We start from the raw sequence: 20,032 nt of genomic DNA, 5'->3' as shown, positions 1-20,032 counted from the left end.
TATATTGGTTGTCGATTAAGGGGAGAACTGGCTACCTGGGCCCATGCTGTTTAACACAGCCATAACCAGCAGAGCCCATTTATTCCATTTCAGAAATATTCAATATTATCCACCTAGACTGTTACACTTGACAGGGAAGAGAACCTGAATGATCCCAAGATTTAGAAAGACTAGATATGGAGTCTGCACTTCCTGACTAATACTGACTGCACACACGCAGAGCTCACTCACTTCATAAAGTAGATAGATCTTTTGACGAACACAATTACTCAGCCGTGTTAAAAACACATCTTTCCCCAGCCTAAGGCAGCTTTTTCCGTCTTTTGTTTTAGGGCCTTTCTCACAAAGAGATCATTTGGGTGGTTATTGTTGCACTATAGAAAAATCCTACATGTTGACCAAGACGTATTAGTATTACATTACATCATAAGCTTCTCTGTGGTTGGAGCAAGAATCATAATATATCTCTATAAACTACCTACACCAAATAGAACAAGCATTTGCAATGCAATGGATTTAGCATTTTCTCGGGTTAGAGCTATTAGCGTTGTAAACTCCTAACTGAACCTTTCTTGCCACATAAACTGATAATGAAAAGTAAAACAGTTTCAAATTTGTGAGCCGATGGTCGCCATGAGCATGAAGGAGACACAGAAAAGGAAACAGAAGTTCGCTCGCAGTGAAACTTATTGGTAAAAGTGCAATTATCCATGTAACCGGCAAAAAGCAGAATTATCCATGTAACCAGCAAAAGTGGAATTATCCATGTGATAGGGTCGATGTCATGCAAAGTACTCGACTACTGCCCAGTGAGATCATGCTGCCTAGGAAATAAAAATAAATAGTGCAGAACCCATTCGAAAAACACGGAGCCTTGTATATTTTCAGTAGTTTACCAGTACTGTAGAGGAGGGCTAAACATCGGAAAAAGCATGACGTATGCATGCCTTTCACTAATGAAATCAAGCAAATTTCAAAAGGGAAGCCCAAGAACCAACCAAACTGATGGCCGTGGTTAAAAGTACACAGAGAGATTACAACAGGGACCAGTCAGCACAGACTACCTCAGCCTTCCAAGTTCCAACCACCCCGGAATATGTTCAGACCAGATATGTTCAGTCAGGTTGTCCTGACTCTAATCTTTATCAAGCCTTCACACATTCCAAATGTTGACCCTTGGGACTCACTGAAGATTTGGTTCAATGATTTATTGGACTATAAGCTGCAACTAATCCATACTCGATTAGCAACACTAGAATCTAGTTTGGGTAATTTAGCCTCAATGTCGGTGAAGGACCCCCTGCAATCACGGCCAGTAGCATCTCAGTCAGTGGCCCTCTATTGCCCCTAGAGTCTTCCTAGAGTAGCCACGCAAACCTCTACAGCCTTACAGAATGGGGGTAGAAAAGATAGCTCAATTGACCAGCTAGCCACTCTTCTGTTAAATTCACACACACAGGAGCTTAATCCTCAAATCGCAAATTGGTAGCCAGCATAAACAACAGCAGGCTGTCCACCCCCTACCCCAGTACCCGGGTATAAATCTGCCACCAGCCTCTTGCACATATGTGGTCATTTTTGATAATGTCCCTAAGCTTCAAGGCCCCATAAAGATATCTACCTCAGCCCTTAAAAACAGAGTTATTTTTTGGTTAAATACAAATGTAAGTTGTAAGTGGGACCTTTTTAAAGAGATCCTGTTTGTCCGTTGGGTGGGTGGTATAAGCTCAGTGAGGAGACAATCACTTGGCGACCTCATGATTGTCTACTTCCGAGATCCAAATGTTGCCATGGACATTTTAGCGCTGGCTGATGCCAGTATGGTGAGGCTGAAACAGAATAGAATTCTACAGTTGGGTTATTTCTATAAATATTTAGCACCCACGAGAGATGCTCAGAACACTGAGAAAACCCAGACTTTCCATCAAGCCCCTATATGGGGCCCAGGGACCCGCTCCCTTCCAAGCCACCTTCCACTTAGCAATCACTACTCGGTTTTGAGTAAATTGGAAGAAGTTGATTGACTACCACTGGCAGCCCAAATTGAGCCTAGTAGAACTACTGGGGAAGGAAATTTGGGGGAGAAGGGACTTATTGTCACCAAGCAGATTGCATCTGAAGTGAATCCACCTGTAAATGTTCCAGGGGAACTAGCTGCTTTGTCATCCAAGAGGTGTCCATCAACTGATAAAACTCAACACTGGAAACTCCTTAGTTGGAATGTGGCCGGTCTGGCTTCAAAGTTAGAGGTCGAGGGTTGGTGGCTATTTGTATCAAATTTTGATATTATCTTTATGCAGAAAACCTGAGCTCTTTCAGAATTGGTTATTGGTGGATATATTAGCTTCAGTAAGTTTGCCACCCCCTCACCTTCAGGTCGGGCTAAAGGGGGCCTGGTTTAAGGCCAGTGTTGGTTACAAGGTCTTACCAATAACAATGGACTTAGATGGAATTAAAGTGTTTGAAGTTCATTGGGGTGTCAAGTTAAGAATGTATCTGGTAAATTATTACAACAATAACTTTGCATCTACTAACAACTCTTCCTTCCTTGACCTCTCTCTAGTTATCAGTTGTTTGGGTGATAGGGCTCATGCGAGTGGCGGCCCCTTTCATATACTTTTGGCAGTGGATTTCAATGCCAAACTGAGAGCTATACCCACCTCAGTGGATTCCCCCTTCGATCCAACTAGTAGGGAAGTGGATCAAACGGGGCTGAACCCAAAGGGATGGCACCTATATGCCCTCCTTCTGGCGCACAACTTGGTTACCCCAAATCCTGCCCAGATATCGCGGTGGCACCAACTTTTATTGGCTGGGGCTGCAGCTCCATAATTGATTACATATTCATTTCCCGGAACCTCTTACCCCTGACCAATGGGCTTGAAGTGATTCCCTTAGTTTTCAGTAACCATAACCCCTTGGTGATTCAACTTAAAGTGCCCTCCCAGACTAAACTGAGAGAACTTGGTCCCAGACTAAAACTAGGGACAAAGGACAATGGTAGCAGGGTAGTTTGGCGCTCTGCAAATGTGGCGTTTATTATGGACCAGGTGCAAACCTCCCCCCCATTACTGCAAACATTAAGTCAAATAAGCAGTGGGGACCCTGCCATTTGCCTAACAGGTTTTGATGAGCTAACGTCTTATATTAAGGAACTCATGAGTAGACCAATTAAAAATATCCCTTTGACTGGCTGCCTGTGGTTTGATAGATCGCATAGGGTAGCCAGTGCCTCTCTGTGCCAGGCGCTTAGCCAAAATCCTAGAGACAAAGCCACTGTCATTGCTTGAAGAAAGGCATATATCAGGCAGTAAAACAGAGGAAAGCTGAAGTTAAGATAGAACAGTAGGAAAATATAATAGAAGCCTCTAAAAAGAAGGACTCCCATGCTTTTTGGAGGGTGGACCGGGCTGGCCTCCCAGATGGCAAACTGCCAGAAGCAATTACATCGCATATTCCCCTGATGCTTGGGTTGGCCATTTTTCAGGTATCTTTGGGGCTAACGAGGTAAGGGGTCAATCTGTACAGATAACTTTGCCCTTGAACCCCGGCTCCCTCTTTTTAGAGAGTGAGGTCCTAAAGGCGATTTGTGATAGTCTCCCAAATAAGGCCCGTGGTCCAGATGGGATCCCGATGGACCTTTTCATAACAGATCCAGAGTTTTGGGCCCCTTTATTGTCCAGGATTTTTAATATGGTGCGCAAAGTTAGACCCTTTATATCATGGCAAACCTCTGTAGTGGTTCCAATTTAAAAAAAAAGCAATACTCTAGACCCTAGGTGTTATCGGCCAATCTCCCTGCTCAACTCCTCCTCAAAATTAATGGGAAGGGCGGTTTTGGAACGTTTGATCTCTTGGGTGCAGGAGAAAAAAAATCTTTCTTGGGCCCAATATGGTTTCAAGAAAGGTCTGGGCACTATTGAGCAGTGCCTGAACCTTTACCGTCTTAAGGCCAAGTACAAGTATGTGAAAGGTGGGCCCATTCACTTGGCCGTTATGGACTTGTCTGGTGCGTTTGATTATGTCAATTGGGAAAAGCTCTGGGCAATTCTTCTAAACATGGGTCTTGATGACGGCCTAGTAGATCCTTTGAGACTCCTTCACCAGGGCCAGCGGACAAAAATAAGCTATGGGTTGAATGGCGAGACCACCTCCCATTTTGATGTAAGTCAGGGTGTTCGCCAGGGTGTGTGTCCTCGCCCATATTCTATTTCTTTTATACAATAATGACTTGGAGAAAACCTTGGTTTCTACAGGAGCTGATGTGCCCTGCATACACAATAACGCCATTCCAGCTCTACTGTATGTGGATGATGCAGCCTTACTGGGGAGGATTGCAAATGGTCTCAAACTGCTAGTGGATAGTTTTGTTGAGTTCATGAAAAATGTTGACCTTGAAACCATCTGCTCGAAGACCTTTGTAATGGTTTGTGGCTCTAAAAATACCAAGACGCACCCTATGCGGATAGAAGAACGAACTTTAACAAAAGTAGGTTCCTTCTCGTATCTGGGGCTAGAATATGACAAAGCATGTAGTTGGCGTCCCTGCTAAAAAAAACAGGGTTTTAAGCATGTGTGTACAGTGGGTATTACCCACTCCCTGGGTGCCAATATAGAGTGGAATCCAGTTGGAGGTTTATAAGAGAAAATGTCTGCCGGCTTTGACCTATGGCATGGGGTTGTGGGGGTATAAAGATGTTGGGAACCTTCAGGTAGAGGAAAATCAATTCTGTTGCCGGTTGTTGGGTGTCCCGCCCTCTACTCCCCATTTTTCTGTCTACCAGGAATTGGGTCTTGAATACTTACAGGATAGATTTAGCTTTGCCCCGTTGGAGCTGTGGTGTGCAATTTGGCTTAATAAATACGCTGTCCTCAACCAGCTGCTAATTCAGGACATGTTCTTCTGTAAATACTATGCACTTCTTAGAAAATTGCACTTGGTACCTCTGTTACGAAATTATAGCTTTACCAATTGCACGCCTGCTTTGCTTTTTCTTCACCAATTAAATGATTATGAGGTACGTAGATCTGTTGGCCTATTACTGAAACGAGCGGTGTCCTGGCGTAAGAGGATCCTGTTTTAAAACAGTTGGGATGATTTGCTCGTAGGCGAAGACCTGTAAGTGCTTTTAATATTTTATATGTTTTTACATTTAATATGATAGGTGTTTGTTTGAATTGCACATAGGGGAGGACCTGTAAGTGTTACTTATATTTTATATGCCTCTTTATCTTCTGTGAATTTTAGTATCTTGAACTTATGTATGGTCTCGGTGATTTGCCAGTATGTTTTTATTGGTGTTTCTTTTGTGCATATTATTATATCTGAATAAAGATTTTACTTACTTACTTAAACAATACAATTCATGGTCACAAACACCCAGAACAAGAAGTAATAAAGATTTTTTTTAAGTCAGATGGAGAGCAGATTGGAGAAATATGAGGAAGAAATAAAGCAAAAGAGAAAATGGTAATTTCTGAGGGACAAGCAGGGGAGAATTTTAACCTTTGGGCGGAGATTCGATGATGCTATCAGGTAATACAAACAGGTGGGATCACTGAGGCAGCGGGAGTTGGTGAAATCGGAATCAGAATCTGATAACTATTCATCTGATTATGAGGAAATACAGACATCATCAAGTAAGGACCCTTTTCCTTTTACATCATTGGAGGAATATCGTTTTTTACAGAGAAATCAAACTGTACGGGGAGACCATAAAGAGGAAAAGGAGGAAGCAATGTAGAAGGAAAAGGACAAAGAAAGGGAACTGGAACATCCAAAGACACAATGCCTCATGGGAATTCTGTCCACACATGAACTAACTCCAGCAGAACAATCCTTATTGGAACTTGATTTGACTTTTTGCCCTACAGCTGACTTAGATTTCTGTAGAACCAGAATTGACCTATTTCTCTTTGTACGTAAATTAAAATTGAAAAAATCTTTCTACAAAAGGAAAATAAGAAAAGACAGGCTAGCACTGCTTTTACTGTACCTGCACATGATGCTACATTTGATGATTTATGCTTGGGCGATATAGAGGGTTTAGCTACTTTGATGGCTTTAGAGGGAGCTGGTTTGACTTGAGCTAATGAGCAGGAAGGTTTGGAGCCCTTGGACCTAGAATTAGACAGATCAGAAATTACCCCGTTTAAACTTAAAATGTTCGATCCATCTACTCCACATGACTCAATTGACACCTTCCACAAGGTAATTATTTGTGACCTTATGAGGATTTGGCATAAGGCAAAATATAATTATGCGTCCAATCTCAATAAAGAACAGAGTAATGCTGTTAGAAGCCTCTTAGATGATCAAAACCTAGTCATCAAACCTTCGGATAAGGGAGGTAATGTTGTCTTATGGGATGTTAACAAAATATTGCAGAGAAGCACTTAGGCAGCTTGATGACACAGGAAACAATGAGAAAGTGATTTTTCAAAACTATATGGGTCCACAGGTCAAAATCAGGCAACATTTTTGATTGGAGGGATAAGGGTTTACTTACCATGGAGAAATATCAATTTCTCCTGGTTAAAAAACCCACTGCCCCTTGTTTCTATATGCTACCAAAGGTACATGAGGATTAGGAAAATCCACCTGGCAGACCGATTATTTCTGCTAATAATAGCCTTCTGGAGCATCCTTCTATGTATCTTGATTTGTTTCTTCTACCTTACCATCTTATTGCAGGGACAGCATGGATTTTATCTCCAAAATAGATGGAATTCCGTGGGAACCACATTTTTTGTTGGTTACCTTAGATGTGGTGTCGTTATAAATCTGCATTGAGCATGATCTGGAGATTCAGACATGCAGATAATTTTTCCGTGACAGGCCAATCCCCAAATATGATCCTCCCATGATGTTATTACAGATGCTAGAATTTTGTTTGAATAACAACTATTTTGTCTTTAGGGGCACATGGTATCGCCAATTGCTCAGGACAGCGATGGGAAGCTGCTTTGCCCCAAGTTACGCTGGGATTTTCATGGGAGGTGGGAGGCCACACAAGTGTGGGTGGAAGAAAATGAGAAATGGGCCAGACCTATTTCCATCTGGACTAGATACATAGATCACAGCAGGAATTGGATGAAGCTAGTGAGAAAGCAGGTGAAAGTCACCAGGGAAACTCTTTTAGTGAAAAGGAGCAAGTATGCGGGTAATCAGGGAGAGATGAGAGTAATAACAACCTTTAACTGGGCAAGTACAGCTATTAAGAGGATGGTGACAAGACATTGGCATATAGTGAAACACAATGCTGTGATAGGAAAAGTTAAAGCCCCTTCACCCCAGTTTACATATCGCATACCAAGATCATTCCGAGACATGTTGGTACATAGCCATTTAGGGACATAGAGGCCAAAAGCAGGATGGCTTAATGATCAGAAAGACTTTTTTAAATGCGGAAAGTGTAAGGCTTGTAAAAAATGTAAGAATGTGAAGACATAAAAGACCGCCTCCGGGAAGACTAGACAGATAAACAAATGTATCTCCTGCAGATCAGATCGTAGCATTTATGTTTTACAATGTCTTTGCTGATTGCAATATATTGGCAATACTACTGGTCCAGTGAAAAAATGAGTTCTGGAGCATTACAGAGCAGTTAAGAATCGTGATGTCTCTCATCCTGTTGCAAGGCATTGGGCCAAAATTCATAACCAAGATGCTGATCTTTTGTTGTTCTTTGGCATTGATAGGATTGAGAAGACTATACGTGATGGAGATAGAGAAGGGAGGCTGCAAGGCGGTGGTTGGATTAACGTATAGTAATGAAAATTACTATATGTTAAAAAAGCATAGAAATTCACTGACAAAACCAAAGTTTACAGGGACGCTATAGTTAGGAAATATAATTTTTAAAAACATAGAAATTCACTGAAAATAACAAAGGTTACAAGGTCTTTATAGTTAGGCTCACATTTTAAAAGTACAAAACCACAGACATTCACCTGTTGTAGTTACAGTTATCTCAAGTAACTGTAATTAGTGCCCTAAGGTAACAATGACATGCACCCTTGCCATGCACTGCTAATTACCCCACAAATTATGGCACTGGTGACATCTTTGATAACATCATTGATAATATCAATGTAATATTTGCAGTAACATTTATTATGAAAAAACTGTGCATGGCGGGGGTGCGAGTTATAGTTAGGCCACAAGCTATAGTTACTTGAGATAACTCTAACAGGTGAATTCGTAAGGTTTTGTGAGCCTAACTATCACGTCTCTGTACCTTTGTTTTTCTCAGTGAATATATATATGTATGTATATACATACATGTATATACATACATATATATATATATATATATATATATAGAGAGAGAGAGAGAGAGAGAGAGAAAGAGAGAGCGCTAGAGATATATAAATATATATGTGTTTGTGTGTGTACCTATATACAGAGCATCTGGATTTATGCAGAAGCGTAATATCAAATTATGCTGCAGAGTCAGACCAAATTATGTAGCAACAAAAGAAAAATTGTACAGCGTAATGTGGTATATTTTGTGGTAGTCTTATCTCGTCATTTTGTATTTTTTTACACGTTTCCACTATCTAGGCATAGGTTTCACCGAATTAATACCATTCTGGCATCCAAATATAGCAATAAGAAACAGAAAGATGAAAAGTGAATCTTTTCAAACGACCTTCGAATGTGCAGCAAAAAATGTTGCAGTGTTTTAGAAACTTTTGATCCTTTTGAGCTACAAACACTTTTTTTTTGGTTAAAATCTGAAGAGTATGCAGCAGATAATGGATTATGTGGAAACTGAAACAAATCCAAAAATATCCATAAAATGCTGCAGCTGCAAAATCGCATAAAATCAATGACCCTGACTAGCTATACATATATTGAGATAAATTTAGTTAGATGCACACAGTTATACAAAGTTAGATTTAAACCTTTAAGCTGTGTGTGTGTGTGTGGGGGGGGGCGGGTGTGTGTGGGTGTGAGTGTGTGTGTGTGTGTGGGTGTGTGTGTACACGCACATGCAGACACACACCCACAGACAATTTTTACAGTTAGACTTTGTAGGTAGCTTCACCAGTTGTATCTGTGGCCAAGTGTGTGCCCCATAAAAAGCTTCTATAGACACTACTTACCACATGATCAGATAATGTGCGAAATAGTGATCAGATAATGTGCGAAATAGAAGTGGATCTGCCTGGCATCTATCAATGAAGGTAAAAGTACCAATATGCAATAGACTTATACTTACATGGAATATAGGAGCACATAACAATGAGGAGGAAATAGTAGTAGTCAAAAGAGACGTTATATTTGTTGGGAAGCCTCAGGGAATACATTCCAGTTCTTTGCACATAGGGCAAAGCAGCATAGATTGTCAATAATTCTCCCACCACACCAACAGGATACAAGATGATAAACAAGTTATATCTGTAAAAAATGGAAAATGGACAACATTAGCATCATGAGGCCTATAACATGTTTTGTTTTTTCTGATTGAAGGACTACCTCCCACACAGGTATATCACCTCCCACACAGGTATGTTGTACAGTATGCAATAGTATTTCAGAAATGCAGCAGGTGCTGTTTAAACTAAGCAACATGAGAGTTTCAAGTTCGGAGGCCTGAGAGGAGGTATTTTGGGCCTAATTCACAGAGGTAAACTTACAAGCTTGTATACGTGTACTCTTTTTGGTGTTCACAAACCTATGATTTAATAGTAACTTTACGACAGCAGAGTTGTAAAGTTACTATTAACTTACAGTTTTGTGAATACCAAAAAGGGTAAATGTACACAAAAGTGTAAGTTTGCCTTTGTGAATCAGGCCCTTACAGTATCGACTCTGGAAATGGGCTGGAGTTCGACGCATTGAAGTGATGAGTTTTTAGAGCAGTGATCTATTTGTTTGGATGCACATGCTTGAATATGCTAAGTTAGAAAAACATTAGGGTAAAGCCTGCAAATGCATGCGCTAGTGCATGCCCCAGCATGCGAGCACTGTTGTTTTCAATAAGGGGCTTGAAGCCCAGCAGTTGCTTATCATTTATTGATATCAACTTCATTCTTCTATGCTTTCTCATAATTGGCAATGGGTGGCCTAATGTCACATCTGTTTATCTCTGTGGAGCTGATACCAAGCACAGATTAATTCAGTTTAATCAGTGGCCGTCCGCTGCTCCAACGCAACTGAGGTACTTTTCTTTCTCCACTCTTGCAGCCCCTCTGCCCTGTCTGGCAGTGGGTGGGAAATTTGTCCTCACAGTCAATGGGCGGGATCCACCAATCAACAAGTAGTACTTAGTAATGTAAAGAAAATGTACCAGCTACGATAAAAAGCATGAATCTTTCCATTCTTCCATTCCATGTGTAGCACCTCAGGGCACACACCCCATTTCCTGCTCAGAAGGCAGATGATTTTGCCTGTGTCAAAAGAGGCCTGAGCTGCCAATTCAAAACGCAGAAAGTGGTGAGACCCATGCTGTCTAGCACCACATCACTCACGGGCTTTAGGGTTGCAAAGGTCACCTCAGCCCAACTAAAAGCCTCTATCTACTACAGAACAATATCAAGCCTTTTCAGTTTTCAGCAAATATTTATATTTGTTAATCTGCTACATGTTTTGATTTGGTGTCTGTAACAATGAATTGAAAGTGCAACTGGCATAATCCTTCCCTTCTCCTCCACGCCTCACATGTGCTATCTTCTCTGCACCCCCCCATCCTCCCACTGTCTGTAATTGTTTTGTTTTGTTACCTCTGTCAGCACTCAAGTGCAGAGGTAGTTTGTTGGCTATTTTGTATTCAGATTAAATGTGGTACAGTCGGTAGTCTCACATTTTACCAAAAAGCCAAGGATTGTGTTTTGGGTGTTAAACAGATGATGCCTTACATTAGCAAAGCCAGTACCTGTGGCATATGTAAAACCTATTGGCTTTGCCAGTGCTTGTTAAAGACAGACATGAAGTAGAGTTAGGCCACTTCCCTGTCCTAACATGCATGGGTACAGAGACATTAACATTTTAAATCTTTCTACAAAGACTACAAATTGGGTTGACCTTTGGTTAATTCAGAGTCATGTAGCACACACACACTTTCTTACAGGGAGTGGCCAGAAATCATGAGGTAGTGCTGTGCCTCCTTTTTACAGCATGTTCAAGAAGTATGTAATAGGGTGATGGTGGTAATTGAAGACTCAAAAATCCATGCTAAACAACAAAAAGTAATGGAAAATAGTCATTAGAACCAGGAGTGATGTGGATAAGATTATGTTTTTTCCACTGATTCAATTTGGTGAACCACCAACCACCATGATGCCATGGGTTCTTTGAATAGACCTCCTCTGATCCATGAAGTTGCCACAGAATTGATAAAATATGCTGGACAAATACTTCTGCTATTGCATATTCAGAGGAACCCAATACACAAACACATCTCTTGTTTTATAAAAGACTGCATGATGCTTGCACTACTTAAAGAGTGTGGACTCATTGCTCCCAGCATTCCCTTCAATAGGCTGTCTAATATAGCAACCTGAAATTTAAAATGTAGGAAGGTCTACCTTTAGGTTGTGATCTCACATTTTGTACATGTTAAATATTTGACTTCTGCTATAGTTTTAGGTCTCCTGACCAGGTTTCTGCCACTATATGTTCCTTGTAAATTGGGCTTGCCAACACTTACACTGCAGCCAGTCATACATTGTGTCATAAGACAGGCAACTAGGAGCTTTTGAAGATTAATTAATTACAAATCTTAGGATATGTATATGAATACAGGGCTACTTGTATCCAGCTACTATTGTGTTAAGATACCCTCACGTAGATCACAATTGTTGCCACTATCAGGCCACATATCTAAATCAATTTTAAGTCAAGAAAAAATATACAGTGGCCCCAAACATACTCAGATGCTTTGGGTGGAGGTTACACCATTCATGTTTCATAGAATTATTGAACTTTTAGCCCCATGTGCCCACATTTTGAAAGAGATTTACATTTTCTATAATTTTTTTGATCTAATACTTTCTGCTTTCTTCTCGTCAATGGTAATTAATGCTAATGTTACCTTCTGGAAAGGAAGATAAACTCAATAATGAATGTAAATGTCCCTACAATTACCCTTTGGGCCATCTGCACAGTTTCTAAGGTTTTCTTCACACATATAGAAGATAAAGTGGGATTTCCAAGGCTCTGATAACTCCATCTCAACTCTGCAGGAAGGTGTGAAATATGTTCTTCCTATTCAACTTTGGAACACTCCCAGACTCACTGGATCCATGCCATGTGAGCAGGCCTACATGTGGTGCTGCTGGAAGATGCTAATGTTTCTGCATATTGGAGAGATGGTCTAGCATGGTATCAAAGGGTTAGGCCTAAAGTCTGAGAAGAGCTCTCTATTGCCAAGAGAACATTCTACCATTGTAGAATTCACTAAGGCTTCCTCTGCCAAAATACACTACTCTCAAAACAGGGAATACACCATACTATAGGGAAAGTGGGTTCTGATCTATTAGTGAAAATAAAGGATTGTACACACTAGTGACAAACAAGCCTGACCTCATGAAGAATGCGTACCGAACACAATGCACCACTGAACTAGAGTGAAAAAGGAGGAGGCACAGATTTCCTTGCTTTAAAGATGAAGAAACTCTGCTGTGGCTGTTGGAGGAGAAACGGGAGGGTTGTCTTAATCCCAGGGCTAACACGTAACTGATGCAGGTTGAGAACACCAATCCCCTGATGTCTTGCTCTGATTTGAACTGCTTGCATCCATCAGCCTGGGGTGTAGGAAGCTGACAAAGGTGTGAGCTGTATTTGAATTTTCTACACAAGGTAGCTAGTGGCAGTAGAATTTTCACAGTGCATTTTCAAAAAAGCTTCTGGTGGGGAACTCAAAGATGATTCTGGTGGGATTTCACATGTAATACAAGTATTGATCATTCACTCAATCTAGCCTGAAGGATAGTCTTCCTAGAATAACAACTATTGTAAGGGTCACTTTGCTCTTTAAGATAACATATGGCATCACACCCTAAGCTACCTTTTAGTATTTTAAACCATACACATATTGTATGCATACAAAAACTTACCTAACCAATAATGACAACACCTACACAAACAAAACCATAATCTCAAACACCCAAAACATGCAACTTGTTAATCAATATGTCAGCATAATAAACGTACCAGAAAACTGTATAGCAAAAAAACTGTACTATTGAATTTCTAAACATTTAAGAAAGAAGCAAGCTAAGGTCCAATTTAAAAAAAAACATTAATGGGTACAGCAAGCAGTGCTACATGAGTACTTTTTTTACATGCTCTTACATGCCTTTCTAAATCAGTTCAAAATGTCCATAAGTAAAAAGTGCAAAGAGGGTACAGTTTTCTTTTTGTATTAAATGTATGTGATTAGTCCCTGAATATTCCTATCTAATTTCCATTTTAGATGGTCTGATTCACAAACGCATTTAAGTACAACAAAATGTCTTTGTGAGTAGACCCCACTGTGAATACAATTTAGTCAGTGTAGAAAAAAAACTGCAGGTGAGAGCTGCAATATTTCAGCTTTCACCTGCAGTTTTTACGATGCAGATTAAATAAAGACTATTTCAAATTATAATCAAGTGAGTGATATTGAGATTTCTGCCCTGTACAGTCACCTGGAATCTCTACACAGCAGAGCAACACATCGGCAAAGCACCAACAACAGAGCAGTGACCTTGTTTAATAGTCATAATTTAGGATCACCTTGCTGAGATCGGACCAGGGACTCCCAAAGTGGAGTATGTGTTCAATATGCTGGAAAGAAGGGACCAATAATATCGAAAATAATAATCACCAACATCATCCTCATACCCAGATGGGAAGGGCATCTGAATATGGAGCTCTGACTCTCTGGTAACAGACCAAAAGATGGAAAGCACTTTGCAACTGAAACTACATGAAGGAGAGGCCTGTGTGTTTATTGAAATGTATTGAAAGCCTGATTTTCTGCAGTAGTAGGAAAATATCTTTCAATCTGCCCCTTCAACTCCACCCTGCAACCATAAAGTATAAGGAAGTAGGTGTTGTCAATGATCTGTAATAGCCATAATTTCAAACCTAAACCAAACCTTGGGGGCCATCATGCCTGTCTGTCTACCCTCTAAGACTCTCAAGCCTTACTTAGTGTTTGGCAAAGAGGGCCTTTTGCCAAAAAGTGGCAGATGATTTGTCCACCACACTCTGACATCAACAGATCATTACGGTTGAAGGGACATCCAACACAATTTAGCGGTTGTCCTGCAATCACCCAATTCTAAATAAGGCCTAAAGATTTCAAACGAGCCTGTTGTGCAAAAGTATTATTCCTTAATACGTTACAAGAAATTACATGTGGAAAGGTCCTGGATCTCTCAAGAAACCAAAAACAGAGATCATCTGATAATGTTAGCAGTTTACTACAGCACAATCTGATTGTATTTTTAATATTCACATTTTCAGGCGGGGTCTGAATGGTACTGTGGAAGTCCGCCACCGACCCAACATGGCCGACCTGAAAAGGTAGGTGAAAATGATGGATTGGTGGTTTGCCTTGGTTTCTGATGTTTGCAATGTCACTTTGAGATTGAACACCTACATTCAGGTGCCATGGTCCGCACTCTGCGTCCTGTTCACCGTTTTGAATCTCCAATTGAAGCTAATGCCCAGATACACCATGATGGCCAGGCTAAAAGAGGCCTTTCACTAACTCTTCGACATAGGCAAAAAATACCAGGACAACCCTCCATTACCTGGCACCTGAGTGCAGTTTGTCAGTGTTTTTATTATTAAAAATACAACTGAATGATTATGAATTGTTTACCATATCCCCTTAAAATGCATAGTGCTTAATATGTAGCTACCTCACACATCATGATCCATGAAAGTTAGAAGTCCATGCAACAGTCAGACATGCACAGAACTGTAAGAAACTAAACTGCAAAGCATTTCCACCTGGCCCATTTAATGAAGTATGGCAAATGATTGAGTAGATTGAAAGTGTAGAAGGAGTAGCGAGTTATTTCAGTCAAAGTCCACACCACTAGAAAGAGAAGAACACTCTCCTCATTCTGGATCTGCGGAAGGAGAAAAGAAAGACTGGTTACCTGCTTGAAGTCTAGACTGCAACCAATTTTCACTTCTGCTGAACAATGCGGATTGTAGGGTTTTATTAATCCATCTAAGGGATAATCTGGCGTGATTTACAGACCTAAAACAATGTGGTCAGTGACCACTTTGGTGACAGCACACGCTGCACATTATACCACTGCATCATATAATTCAGGGCCACTGGAATTATGCAGCAGAGGAAAACTAAAACATGCTGCAAGTGAAAGCAAATTATGTGGCTTAATATGTCACATTTTATAACAGTATTACTTCATTATTTTGTCATCATTTTTACACGTTAACTTTATCTGGGCTAACGTTTCACCTCACTAGTACCAATTTAACACCCAAATATAGCAACAGGCAACTGCAAGGTGAGGAGTCATCCTTTGTGAGATCGTTTCCACTGCACTGCAATATGTGTTTTTTGACAGAATTTGCAAATTATGCAGCATATAATTCATTACTAGGCAAATGTGTCAAATCCATAATTATGTGGAAACCCCATGTACCAGTATTGCATAATCCCAGCGTTCCAACATATGCTTCCTGGAAAAGCAACATCTCAAGCCCACTTAAATGTGGTCCACCATTGACTATGGTTTTATATATAAAGAAAAGCTTTTTGTGCCAGGACGAATTTGGAACACATTACCAAGAAATAGAGGCGACAATACAGCAAAGGCATTGCCTTCAGATACACAAGGGTTATGTCATAGCCTTGACCACACTGCTTAACTGCACAAGCCATTAAATGGCTCAATAAGCAATCATTTCCATCTCTAGGACTGGAATGCACTGAGGGCTCAGTGCACATTCACTTGTCTTTTTTGTTAGTGATATCTCTCATTAATGTCTTCGCTGAGTAAGAACAGACTCGCTGTAACATCTTATCTAGCACACTTTTACAAGACAAAAACTGGGGCACACAAAAGTCTCAATAAAATATTGTCTTGTACCAAAATAGTCTCTAGCGTTGGAACAAGATGGACACATCAGTGCTGCATCAATGAAAACAAATAACACCATTCCAGTGGTGTTGGACATGTGTAAACCCCATTGATTGACCAACAGCAGCAGTTTGAAAAAAACTAAATTCTTTGAAGTATAGCCCCTACTACAAAGAAAATACAACATGTGTGTATGTAGCAAATAGATCTATAGTTAGCGTCTGTTGAAAAGCAGCCCATAAAAATAAGTACAGTAGGGCTCCAAATACCAAACATTTTTAATAATGGGAACAACAAACAAGACTCAGTTCACTTAAGGTCATGTGTGATTGGTACCTTCTCCTGGGAATGTTTATACAATGTAACATGGCAGGACATCTGGGGATGGAATCCCCTGGATGAGGTATGTGTTCAAAGGTAGAACTGTGCATAAATACTGGACCTAAGGCACCAACTCTTCAGTACACTTCTGCACTGTGGATACTTTGCCAAGAAGGACTGTAGTGCTGCTACAAGGCCTGCCACTCTGCTGGACTACTTCTCTAAAGGAACTGCTGCCCTGATATGCTGACTTGCTGCCTCTTGCCTGGAGAAGAACTGGACTTGCAACACTTCATCTTCAGTCCAGAATCCAGGGTGACTCCAAGGACTAGTCTGCTGGCTGGATCTGGATCTGACCGGATCTGAGCCTCAGGAACATAAAAGGCTCCCCAACCAGATCCTGGACCCAGCTGCAGTGAGTTCCTGACCCCCAGGTGGTGCCTCTCAGGTCTCAGATCCTTGGTGTGGCACACAGGCCCTCAAATCAAGCTTTTAGGCCCTTTGCGACCACAAGTGGGCCTGTTCGCATGAGATTGTGCAGCTCACACTGAAAATTAGCATGGACCACTGCCAACCTGTCTCTTCACACAGTAGCAGCGACTGTGTGTGGGTGACTGCCAACGCAAAGCTGCTCCAGCATGTCCATCTGTGAGGCACAGCCTGCTCTTCATGCCATGCCTACATCCTCCCGTGACACTCTACTTGCTACTCGTTGCCCTCTGGAACATGAATGGAACTTTTGGAACCAAACTTGATAAAGGAAAACTTCAGCAAGATGAGTCTGGGACTGTATCAAACCTTCCCTCCATTGCAGTTGGCCTGAACCTTTGAAATTGACCCAGTCGAGAGCTTCCAGATAACCACAGTTGCCACTTTATGCTTTTAGGCATTATTTTACACTTTATTCCCTAAAAATCCATACCTCTGGTTGTATTGAATGGATTTTTTTTCATCTTGGTGCTGTTTTATTTATTTCATTTTGTTCTATATTTTAAACCTGTTTTGGGATCTTTTGTGTAGTAATTTCACTGTTTTAAGAGTTGCACAAATACTTTACACATTCAATCAATCAATCAATCACATTTATACAGCGCAACTACTCACCCAAAACGGACTCAAGGCGCTGAAGGGGTTGGTCCTCTGTGCTTCAGACAAAGGTCCTGTGCCTCTAAGTTAAGTATGACTGCTCTGTACCAAGCGACCAGGGGGTTGAGCGCAGATTAAATTGGGGTGTGCATGTGCCTCATTCTGACAAGGATTGTGGTTGCTCCTTGACAAGGGATCACACCACAGTCAACCAGTAACCCAATTTCTTACATTGGAGGTAGCGGTGTGATCAGCCCTTGTGTTTGTGCAGTGCGATATTGTGACTTGGTGTACACTACCATCCCATATCAGAGGCTATTGCAAGTTTGAAAAAATTTCCCATTTCTTTAACTTTGTAATTTTTCCGAATTTGACTACTGCTTCACCTTCATACACTTGGGACTCTTTTGTTGTTGCACCTGCTGTTGATACCTTGCTAGAATGGAATTATTCCTAAATCTCGACTACCTATCATTCTACAATATGAGGGAGCTCAAGGATTTCTGCAAGGAGAGGGGTCTGGTCGTGAAGAAGGGGTTTAAAAAGCAGGACCTTTAGACATCCCTGCTCATGAGGAAGCACACTGGTTGAAGGCTTCAACAGAGGACCAAGAGTGCGATGACCCTGAGAAAGAGACTGAGGAGACTGGGAAGTCCTTTTTACTCCTGGCCCCAGATCCAGGGCACCATGAGGGTGATGACCCTGAAAAGGATGAGGACGAAAATGACTTGGCAATGGCTCGAGGGTAGAGGGGAAGCACACAGAGATGGAGCCCCCTGCTTGATTAAATGCAGGAAGCAGTTCTTCCTCCCACACTGTGTCTCCTGAGGAGTTGAAGGACAGACAGGCTGAGAGGGACCTGAGGCTACAGCTGGTCCAACTGGCTTCATAAGAGAAACATGATGAGGCTGAAAATGCCCTAGCAGAGGAGAGAAGGGCTGAGGCTGAGAGAGCCTTAGCCAAGGAAACACGTGCTATGGAAGCAGAACAAAGAAAGGCTGAGAGAGCCTTGGCAGAGATAAAAATATGGTTGGATCATGAATTGAGTCTCAAAGAGCTGGAATTGAGGGCCAAACAGCTGGTAGAATCCAGTAGGAATGGTGGCAGTGAAAATACAGTGCTCACTGCTGAAGGGATTACATACCCAGAGAGTTGGTGCCTGACTTTGAGATGGGGTGAGACAGGCAGATGGTTTGAGGGATATGAAGTCACCGATGCACAGGATCCTTCAGGAGGATTAGAGAGCAGATATTTGATCATATGCCTAGTAATGGAAGGGATGCCCTAGAGAAGGGGGACAGGATGAGATATCCCATCATCAAGAAGACCCTTGTCAAGAGATATGGATTCATTCCATAAGAGTACAGTTTGAGGTTCAGGCACAATCAGAAACTGTCTCACCAATCCGGGGGAGGATTTTCTAGGTTACCTATGTAAGGTACTGGAAGGATGAGTGAAGGGTGGGGAGGGAAACACTTTTGAGGGGCTGTACAATTTGATCGCTAGAGAGCAGATGTTCAATCATTGTTTTCCAGGTCTATGCCAACACCAGGGTGATTGCAAGGACTCTCAACCCAGGGAGCTTTCAAAGGAGGCAGACCTCTGGGTGAGTACCAGAGTGTCTGGAGAGGCATTGGGGAGTGATCCTAAGGAGTGTGGCTTACGTTTCCCCTAATAGAGTGAAGAGGAGGTACATAGTGACTCAGACGGTCCCAGTATGGTGTGTGGTGGAAACGGTTCCCATGTCCTTTCGAAGCATAGGAGGGGAGGTTTGGCAGGCAGAAGCCCAGAACACCCAACTCCCAGCCTCAGTGTTTAGATTTCTCCCAGTGGGGACCTGGTCTATACCACAGGACCATCCAGTAGTGGGAGCTCTATAGTGTCAATAAAGCTAGGTGGGGTGGCTGTCAAACGTGTCTTGCCAGTTCTGTATTCTGGAGCTTCCACTCCACAGGGGAGGGTACACATGGATGAAGGGGCAGAATGTGGAAAATGTCTACTGTGGGAAGGCCAGTGATTGCCAGATCTGAGAACAGAGCCCAGCAAGAATGACCCTGGTGAGGCCACTTCTGACCTGGGGGGGGGGCCTCCCTGCGCTGTCACTGAGACAGCGGGCTGGAGACCTGTATGAGGCAGACCCTTGCATGATGCAGAGTGTGTCACCCTTGAGGGGGTGGGAGTTCAACCCTGGAAGTCCTGGCTCTCCAGGCACCTGTTCAGCCTCAGGGTACAGGCCCTGGTCTGAGTGGCTAGTTTTAGGGTACCAACCCCAGAACTGGTGGGTGGCAGAGTGGATATAGATTACAAAACACCCTGGGTCACTGCTTCCTACCCTGAGAGGTCTCAGAAAGCCCTGGATGGCCTGGGGTCTGGCTCTTGACACTGACAACTGTCAGTGGCCTCTGTTAGTTATCATCTTTATGGGCAGAGGTTTCCTTATGTTGGGGACAGAAGTTTGATCCAAGGGGTTAAACGGGGCACATCACTGTGTTGGTCATGGTAGTACTGTTTGCGTATTGGGATGTATCTGTGTAAAAGTTAAGGTTAGGTGCTCTGTTGATCCAAC

The 20,032-nt window shown here is 41.9% G+C and overlaps 1 protein-coding gene across 2 annotated transcripts in view; it reads right to left on the bottom strand.

Moving 5' to 3' along the window:
- Positions 1 to 20,032, bottom strand: part of HACD1 (3-hydroxyacyl-CoA dehydratase 1) — a 164,388-nt gene that overhangs the window by 18,996 nt on the left and 125,360 nt on the right. For both annotated transcript variants that reach the window (XM_069211543.1, XM_069211544.1), the window contains exons 5-6: positions 14,954 to 15,075; positions 9,228 to 9,406 (exon numbers count right to left, since the gene is read on the bottom strand). In XM_069211543.1, the coding sequence (XP_069067644.1) occupies positions 9,228 to 9,406; positions 14,954 to 15,075 (301 nt within the window). The remainder of the gene's footprint in view (positions 1 to 9,227; positions 9,407 to 14,953; positions 15,076 to 20,032) is intronic.

Source organism: Pleurodeles waltl, chromosome 10 (assembly GCF_031143425.1).
Source record: "Pleurodeles waltl isolate 20211129_DDA chromosome 10, aPleWal1.hap1.20221129, whole genome shotgun sequence".
NCBI lineage: Eukaryota > Metazoa > Chordata > Amphibia > Caudata > Salamandridae > Pleurodeles > Pleurodeles waltl.
The sequence above is the reverse complement of the archived record's forward strand: the minus strand, read 5'-3'. Positions and strand labels throughout refer to the sequence as shown.